This window comes from Gekko japonicus, unplaced genomic scaffold (assembly GCF_001447785.1).
Source record: "Gekko japonicus isolate JY-2015 unplaced genomic scaffold, Gekko_japonicus_V1.1 scaffold884, whole genome shotgun sequence".
In the NCBI taxonomy this organism is placed as follows: domain Eukaryota; kingdom Metazoa; phylum Chordata; class Lepidosauria; order Squamata; family Gekkonidae; genus Gekko; species Gekko japonicus.
In genome coordinates, this window is record NW_015172029.1 from 590,806 (window position 1) to 599,754 (window position 8,949).

Consider the following 8,949-nt stretch of genomic DNA (forward strand, 5'->3'; position numbering starts at 1 on the left):
TAAAGAGCGGGGCAGGTCTACAGCGGAGCAAAGAAAGAAGGGGGTACCTATCTATTAAGGAGCTTAGGGCAGCAGCACAACTACCCTGCAAAGTAGGCGAGTCATCCGGGAGATTCATGGCAGAGTGGGAATTTGAACCCAGAAGTCCCGAATCCTAGTTCAAAACTCTAATCATGACACCATCCTGTCTCTCTCTAGCCATTTTCAGCAGCTAGGCACAATTTTATAGGTTTTCCCCTTTGCTCATTTTTTAAAGCAAAAAACACACCCATTTTCTTCACTTTTTTTCTGGAAGGGAATGTGCCCAGGGAAATACTGATCGCCACTTTGGGGTCAGGAAGCAATTTTTCTCCAGGCCAGTTTGGCTGGAGATCCTGGAGGTTTTTTGTCATCTTCTGGGCGTGGAACAGCAGTCACTGGAGGTGTGAGGGGGAGGTACTTGTGAATTTCCAGCATGGTGCAGGGGTTGGACTAGATGACCCTGGAGGTCCCTTCCAACTCTATGATTCTAGAGGAATCCCTTGAAATAGCCCCTGGATTATTGCGATTGCCCCCTTTTTGGGGTACACATGACACTCCCTTATACTGAATCGGACCTTTAGTCCATCAAAGACCACTCAGATTGACAGCAGCTTTCCAGGGTTTCAGGCTGACATCTTTCACATGATCTACAACCTGATCCTTTTAATAGGAGACGCCGGGGATTAAACCGGGGACCTTCCGCATGCAAAGCACACACTCTACCCCTGAGCTGTCACCCCACCCATGGCCCTTTCCACCTCTGCAATATTCGTTTCAAGACAGAACCACCAAATCTGTACACAGGATTCCCAATGCAACAAAGACCTCCAGAACCATCCGCTTTATTTTCAATCCTCATGCCTGCCTTGCCTCCGCTTCCGTTCCCTGGCTCTCATCGACCTTCTCGTCAGCCACGCCAAGCGCCGCGTTGGTCCTTTCCACCTGCATCCGGTTGTAATCCCCAATCTGAACCATCTGGGCATGCTGAATGACCAGGTGGGGCTGAGGTCCTTGTGGCATCGGGGTTGGAAGAGGCACGCTAAAGGGCTGGAAGTGAGTGGCCTGGCCAGGCCCAGGTGGAGGCTGGAACATCCCAGGCATGGAGGATGTGGGGAGGAAAAATGGCGGCGGAACGTGGCTGGGTGGGACCTGGGGCAGTCCTGGAAGGCCCATCTGTGTTGGTGGGAAAGGCACCTGGGCCGGGTATCCAGGCTGCAAGCTGAGTGCTAAGAGGCGCTGTTGCATCTGCCAGTAATCTTGCTGCTGCTCACGCAGCCGTTCTTGACGCCGTATCTGCTGGTTCATGCTCCAGGTGAGCTTCTTCGTTTGGAACTCAGAAAGTCTGAACGTGTTCTTCGCCCTTCTTTCAAAAACACGTGAGTTCTCATCCAGGGACACAAGCCCCGCCAGCACGCCGGGCATCTCCCCTTTCTTTAACGGGCTTTCTTTGGGGATAAAAGGAATGACCGAGTTGGCTTTGACTATGCGGGTGAAGGAGTTCATCAGAGCCATGTTTGTCTGGAAGGTGCAGAGGTGGCTCTTGAAGTTCTCCGTCAGGAGCAGGAGCGTGAAGGCCGAGTTGTCCAGCGCGTCCTGGAAGCAGGCCAGCTGGTTATGTCCGGGAACCAGGAAGTCCTCACAGAAGGTGGCTCCGTTTGAGACCCCCATGTTCTCCAGACGCTCCCTTACCCGGCAGGCAATGCTCTCGTCTTCATTCGCATGCACAACAACGAACATGAAGAACTGGTCTTCATCGCCTGTTGAGTCTGTGGAGGAGGAGGAGGAGGCTGCTACAGGAGGGACATCTGTTGAAGAAGACGTGTCTTTAGGACCGGTGCTTTGACACGGAGAACAAGAATACTCTACGGACGTTTGGATACAGCCTTCAGTAGCTGGGTCAGCTAGCAGTGGGCATGCAGTCCTCAAATTTGGGGGTATGTCTTCTTTGAGATCCTGCAATGCTGCTGCTGGCATTATATTTGGGGGTTCAGTACATTCCACAGGGCTCCGAACACTCTCCTCCAGAGACAGTACATCGTCGTTGTGAGAGGACCCCAAAGAACCCAAACAGCTCCCTTGGAGATCATCTGTGCTGTGGCTTTTGGGCTGCTCCTGCACACCCGGGCTCTCGGACCGGCTAACAGACGGTGACACCAGACTAGTGCCCCCTTCACCAGGTTGCGCCGAAGAACCGGGGGCGATCTCGCAAAGCTTGCTGGCCTCGGGGGCACCACACCGGTGAGATACCCGACTGAGATAGGGCACGGTGGGGGAATCGCTGATCTCGAAGTGGCTCACGAAGGAGGCGGGTGTGCCGGTGGAACGCAGGGGCTTAGCCAACGCTCCCAACGAACGATTAATTGGAACCGGGACACTCCTCGGGAGTTTCTCCGAGCCAGTTTTCAGAGTATTAAATCCACCGCTCGCCACTTCGGCGGCAAAACCAAGGCCACACTTATCCCGTGCTTCAGCCAGGAGGGCATCCAGCTTGGCGCTCTGGACCCCGTTGTTGCTGCAAAAGGCCTTGATAGCTGCCCGATAGGCTTCGTCTCTGGCCTGGGGACCACACAGTTTTAATTCCACTAGCAGTGAATAGATCTGAGCCACTGCCTGGGCCACCTGGGCCTCTTGCGTTGGCGGATGAACGGCGCTTACCTGCGTGCTGCCCCAGTGACTTCTGCAGATATGGGCCGCCGCCACATCGTCCCCCAAAGTGTCCAGGATCTCCCTGGCCTCTGCCTCTCGCCTGAGGGTCAACAGGATCATCGCCTGCAGGAGTTTGCAGCTCCTGGTATCCTGCCTCACACAGTTCAATTTGTGTTTCAGGAGAACCAGCTTGTCTTCCGGGATGCCGGCCAAGAGGCCAGAGATGCACTCAAAACTTGGTCGGGCCTTGAGATGCTCCGCCATTGCACCAAATGTTTTGGTGGGGGGACACCCCCCAGGGAAAGCATGTCACGAACTCGAGGAGCAGCCGTGGTGCCGAGGGGAGAGGCCGGCTGCTTTGGTTGTAGGTTTAAGACTGGTCATGATGAGCCAACCCTTTCCGGGGGAAACCGCCTCTTGCCTTCTCTGGCATTGATCGAACGGTGCTTTCAGAACACCAGCTGCCTCCTCTTTTTTGGTGGCCTTCTGATCTGTAATTGAAAAGCAGAAAACGTTGGAGGTCTCTTTAGTACCATCTGGGGAGTTCATGGTACATCTTCCCTGATGATAATTCAGGGAAGATAATGAGCAGACACGTTAGCCTATAGCAGCAAAATAAACAGGGGTCACACACAAGTGGAGCTGCCTTCTACTGAATCAGGCCCTTGGGTCCATCAAGGTCAGTATTGCCTACTCGAACTGGCAGCGGCTCTCCAGGGTCCCAGGCAGAGGTCTTTCACATCACCTCCTTCCTGCCTGGTCCTTTCGACTGGAGGTGCCGGGGATTGAACCTGGGACCTTCTGAGTATCAAGCAGATGTTCCATTGCTAAGCCACACTCCCTCCCCAGAGGTCCAGCAGCACCTTAAAGACTAACAACCAATGCTCCCTCTAAGCTGTGGAGTCCTATGAGCAAAAATTCTACTTTGTGAGCTACTGGCATTCAAGTTGTGAGTAAACGACTTGGCTACTGCATAAATTAGTTTGCTCTGGAGCCCCATCCTTCCTGAGCTAAGACAAAGATGTGTGAGCCGGAGGCTAAAAAGCTGTGAGCTAGCTCACACTAACTCAGCTTAGAGGGAACACTGCTAACGACATTTATCCCAGCAGAAACCTTTGTGAGCCAGAGTTTCAGATGCAGGCGTGAAGGGAGCTATGTGACTCATGGAAGTTTAGGCCGGTTTTGTCAAGGCCTGCCCCCCCCCCATGGAAGCAGCAGTGAGCGGGGGCAGAGGAGGGAAGGGACGGTGTCCCCACACCGCTCGCAACCGTCCCTGCCCACCCCTTGCGGTCCATTCAGTGCAGAAGTGCTGAGGCAAGCACAGGGTTGCCAGCTTCCAGGTGGGACCTGGAGATCTCCCGCTTTTACATCTGATCTCCAGACGAGAGATCCGTTCACCCTGGAGAAAATGGCCGCTTTGGAGGGTGGACTCTGTGGCACTGTACCCTGCTGAGGCCCCTCCCCTCCACAAACCCCGCCCTCTCCAGGCTCTGCTCCTCAAATCTCCACGTATTTCCCAATCCAGAACTGGCAAAACCCCCCCCCACAGCTCAGCGAAGCACTGAACATCGAGGGGGGGGAAGCCAATTAAAAAGCTTGGGGGGAGGGCGGTGTTTGGCTCAGTGTCCACACAGATGCTCTGTCCGCCGCCATCCCACAGTTTCCTGTTTGAGGTGGACTGAAGGGTACTTTTTAAAATCCATCTCAAGGGAGGAAAGTATGGAAGCCCCATGCCTCACGGTCAGAATGACCACGGTGTCCCGTGGAAGCTCCCACCAAAACCAGGACCACCCAGTTGGCGACACAGGGCATAAGAACACAAGAGAAGCCAATGCTGGATCAAGCCAATGGCCCATCCAGTCCAACACTCTGCATCAGACAGTGGCCAAAACCCATGGGCTAGATCCCCTCATAGAAGAGGCCTCAGTCTTTTAGGTGCCGTGGGATTGTCCGTTTTCAAGTCCGGCAGCACCTTAGACACCAACAAGATTGTATGGGGTATGAGCTTTCAAGAGTCAAAGCTCCCTTTCATCTCAACAGCTCCTGAGAGCCCGTTGGGTGTAGTGGTTAGGAGTGTGGACTCTATTCTGGGAGAACCGGGTTTGATTCCCCACTCCTCCACATGCAGCTGCTGGTGTGGCCTTGGGCCAGTCACAAGTTCTCTCAGAGCTGTTCTCTCAAGGGCGGTTCTCGAGAGAGCTCTCTCAGCCCCACCTACCTCAACAGAGTGTCTGTTGTGGGGAGGGGAAGGGAAAGGCGATTGTAAGCAGCTCTGAGACTCCTTCAGATAGTGAAGGGTGGGGTATAAATCCAATCCCCCGCTCCTCCTTCTTCTTCCCCCCAAAGTCCTGGGGGTCTCTAAGGTGTTACTGGACTCGACATCCAGCTGTCCCTACTGCAGACCAACTTGGCTACTCTCTGAAACTGTTTTATTTTTGCCACTCTGCCGTGCCCTGAACTGGATGGCTTTGGGTTAGTCGCGCTCTCAATCTGATCTCCCCTCAGAGGGTTAATGTAAGGATAAAATGGAGGAGACGGGAAAACCAGGTATGCCCCTGACAGTTTCCTCAGGGCCAGCAGCACACATCCACACAGAGTATTTTTTTCCTTTCCGTCATAATATAATTCCCCACCTACGCTACTGCACCCCAGTGAGAAACTGAAAGAAAGACAACGAGGTACAAGGGGAACCGGGTCTAACCCACCTGAGCATGGGCTGATAAACTGAGGTAAAGCTAACAGACATGAGGTAGATCCAGGCGGGGTCGCCATGTTGGTCTGAAGCAACAGAACAAAGTGTGAGTCCAGTCGGGCACCTTTGAGACCAACAAAGTTTCATTTGGGATGTAAACTTTCGTGTGGATGCACACTTCTTCAGATCCTTATATAAACTTTGTTGGTCTTAAAAAGATGCCAGTGGACTACGGCATGAGATAGTTTTTTTAAAAAATCAACAAGAACAAATGTTCTTTCGGGGAAAGAAAAACACAGCTGAGGTAAACGTTACAAGTTGTGGGAAAACACTCTCAGGCACTCTTTATTAATTAATTAATTAATTCTTTGGATTTGTATCCCGCCCTCCTCGAAGGCTCAGGGCGGCTCACAAGGGCAAATCCCAGATTATAACAATAAAAAAAATATAAATACAATAAATACAGAATACTACAGTTAATTAAAATTAGTAAAAAATAAAATGTCGGTGCTCCAATACTCACTCCGAATCATAAAACCAAGGTGGTGTTCTGAAGGTGTTACAGCTGAACCACAACAGCACTATAGGTCCCCACAACCCTGTCGTCCACTAGGGACGTCCCGCACCCCCGGTGATACCCGCACCAGCGGTGGTAGAGTGCAGTGATGGAAAGGCGTTGATGGAATACTCTCAATGCAGTACAGCTGTAGTTTGCAACTGGATTTTCCTGTGTGAAATGGGAATATTCCAGTTGCAAACGACTGCTATAGTGTACGCATTACCCAATGTATCTGAATAAGCCAAAAAAACCCAATGTATCTGAATAAGCCAAAAAACCCCAATGTATCTGAATAAGCTATTACTCAATCTATTTGAATAAACCAAAAAAACCCACAAACCCTTAGAGAATAGGAATTAAATCCTATATAGGAATAAAACCCTATATAATCCTAATAGAACAATTATACTTTAATAAATACACATGATCTGTATATCTTTTTTTCTTTTTGTTGAATTAGTTGCTGGATTTTGAATCGTTGAATTAGTTGCTGGATTTTCTATTCCTTTTTTCTGTTGTTGTTTTTTTAAATAAATAAATACAATATAAATAAGAAAGCACTCATTTTAATAAAATCAACTAAACGGTCTTCTTCAGTGGTCTCTAAAACATAACAGTGTCAATAATTCTCTACAGGCTTTTGAAATGGGCTTAGGTCAACCAGTCATTTTATGGGGACATATACTGCTGTTGTTCTGTTATAACATCTTCAGAACACCATCTTGGTTTTATGATTCGGAGTGAGTATTAGAGCACCGATATTTTTAATAACTGTATTATGTTGTATTATTGTATTTTTATACTGTTCTTACTGTTTTAATCTGGCATTTATGCCCTTGTTAGCCGCCTTGAGCCTTCGGGGAGGGCGGGATACAAATCTAAAGAATAAATAAATAAATAATGGTCTGGTGTTTATAATCTTGATAAGCTGTTGTGACTCAGGGTACATTTAGAATTGCCAACCTGCAGGTGGGCCTGGAGATTTCTCAGAATTACAACTGATCTCCGGACTATAGAGATCAGTTCCCATTGTAAGTATGGACGTATTCTTCCAAAATATTTTTAAAAAACAAAACAGTTTCCAAGATCCGTCCTGCCTTCCTTCTCCTGAGCATTTTGTCACACTAAAGGAACAGAAACCAGGTTGGAAATGTGCAGACAAGGAGCATGTGTGAATGTTGAAGTCTATGGGTGCCATTAAGGGCAGGGTTTAGTGCACCCCCTAACAGAAGGGTAGGATTTCTCACACACACACAAACACAGTTTCAAGAGGAGGTTGCTGATCTTGGATCCATTTGCAGGGCAGAGTTCTGAAGAGCCAATTATTTACCCCTTCTGCGTGTGATTCAACCTGCTTTGCCAGTTCCACCCCTGGCATTGGGGCACACCTTGGTCTCCTGCTGCTGCTGGGCCTTATTTGTAATAATATTCCTTCTTCGGCACCCAGTCCCTTCTTCTGTTTGTACCTATGAATAAATACATGTCTTTTTATCCCACCTGTGCTCCAAGGAGCTCAGAGCAGCATGCACGGTTCTCCTTCTACCCCCCATAACAACCCTGTTTATGCAGATTTCCCAAGGAAGAATGACTGGCCAAAGGTCACCCAGCAAGCTGAATTGGCAGGGCAGAGATCTGTACCCGGGCCTCCCTAAACCACAACGCCACGCTTACAAAGGGGCAACTGTGTTAGTCTACTGTAAGAGAATTACACAGGGACAAGCAAGAGAGGGGCTCGAAAATCAACACAGAATTTTTTTTTTTGTTGAACCCTCTCTGCATTTTCACAGCTGCTCGAAGAATCTGAAATTGCCCCCTACCAGAAGGAAGCACTCTAACCACCCTCAGTCATTGGTAATCTATTTTCTCTTTTTATTGGTAATCAAGACGACCTGCTGAAGTATCCCAGGCCTCGCTGTATTGTGGTCATTAACAAACCTCTTGGTATTGTCCCATGGACAAAAGGGACTTGCAGATTTCCCAAAAGAAAATCAAATCAGCAATGGGACGTCTTGGGACAGGTTGGCGCCTTTAGGGTTACCATGTCTTGAAAAGCAAAAAAGGGGGATATGTTTCCCGACCCGACCGCTTCAAACAAGTGACCACTCTGACCAATCTCATTTGAAATGAGATTTCTCTTTAAGCTGCAGTCATGGCTACTAACCTGGGCCCATAGCTTGGGGGGGCTACTTGGGGCTTTGCCCCTTCCTTAACGGGCCAGCCCCACAAGATTTCTTCAGGTCTGGGCTCACAACAAGGCATCCAGCCCAGGCAGCTGCCCTTCTTACAACCGGGAAGTTTCAAGTACAGTTGTTTAGAGACAGACAGAAAAATAAGTGGCAAACCAGCCCCACCAGAAAATCTTTTGCCCCACAAGCCGCAACATCCTGGCTATGGGCCTGCTACGAACTAGGAATAGCCCTAACCTTCCAACCCAAAGAGAGGACGTTTTTATCAATTTTATCTTTTTAAAAAAACAAAAACAAAGGTAAAGGTAAAGGTTCCCTTGCTCGAAAGCCAGTCAAGTCCGACTCTAGGGTTGCGGTGCTCATCTCCGTTTCAAAGCCGAAGAGCCAGCGCTGTCCGAAGACGTTTCCGTGGTCATGTGGCCGGCATGACTAAACAGCAAGGCGCACGGAACGCTGTTCCCTTCCCACCGAAGTGGTACCTATTTATCTACTTGCAATTTCTCGCTTTCGAACTGCTAGCTTGGCAGGAGCTGGCACTAGAGACGGGAGCTCACTCCGTCATGCGGCAACCCGGGTCTACTGACCCTTCCACAGCCTGCAGTTCAGCGTCTTAACCACTTGAGCCACCGCAGCTCAAAAAACAAAACAGAGCCCCAAAGAGGGCGGACGGGACAACCACCACAAAAGAGGCCATGTCGTCCAAAAAAGATGGCATCTGGTAACTCTAGGTACCTGGACTACCACCCCTGGCCTGGGACAGCCAGACAGCGTTTCCCCCCACCCCCTTTTAGCACCTCAGGTGGCTGCACAGATGGATTGCCTTGCAAACCACCCCCACCCCCACC

General features: G+C 49.9%; 1 protein-coding gene across 2 annotated transcripts in view; it reads right to left on the bottom strand.

Moving 5' to 3' along the window:
• Positions 1-709: 709 nt before the first annotated feature.
• TICAM1 (toll-like receptor adaptor molecule 1) overlaps positions 710-8,949 on the bottom strand; it is an 8,662-nt gene continuing 422 nt past the window's right edge. Inside the window, exons 2-3 of one of the 2 annotated variants that reach the window (XM_015420593.1) lie at positions 7,249-7,384; positions 710-3,158 (exon numbers count right to left, since the gene is read on the bottom strand). In XM_015420593.1, the coding sequence (XP_015276079.1) occupies positions 877-2,931 (2,055 nt within the window). In that variant the 5' untranslated portion in view covers positions 2,932-3,158; positions 7,249-7,384 and the 3' untranslated portion in view covers positions 710-876. The remainder of the gene's footprint in view (positions 3,159-7,248; positions 7,385-8,949) is intronic. The other variant, XM_015420592.1, reaches the window with a different exon arrangement.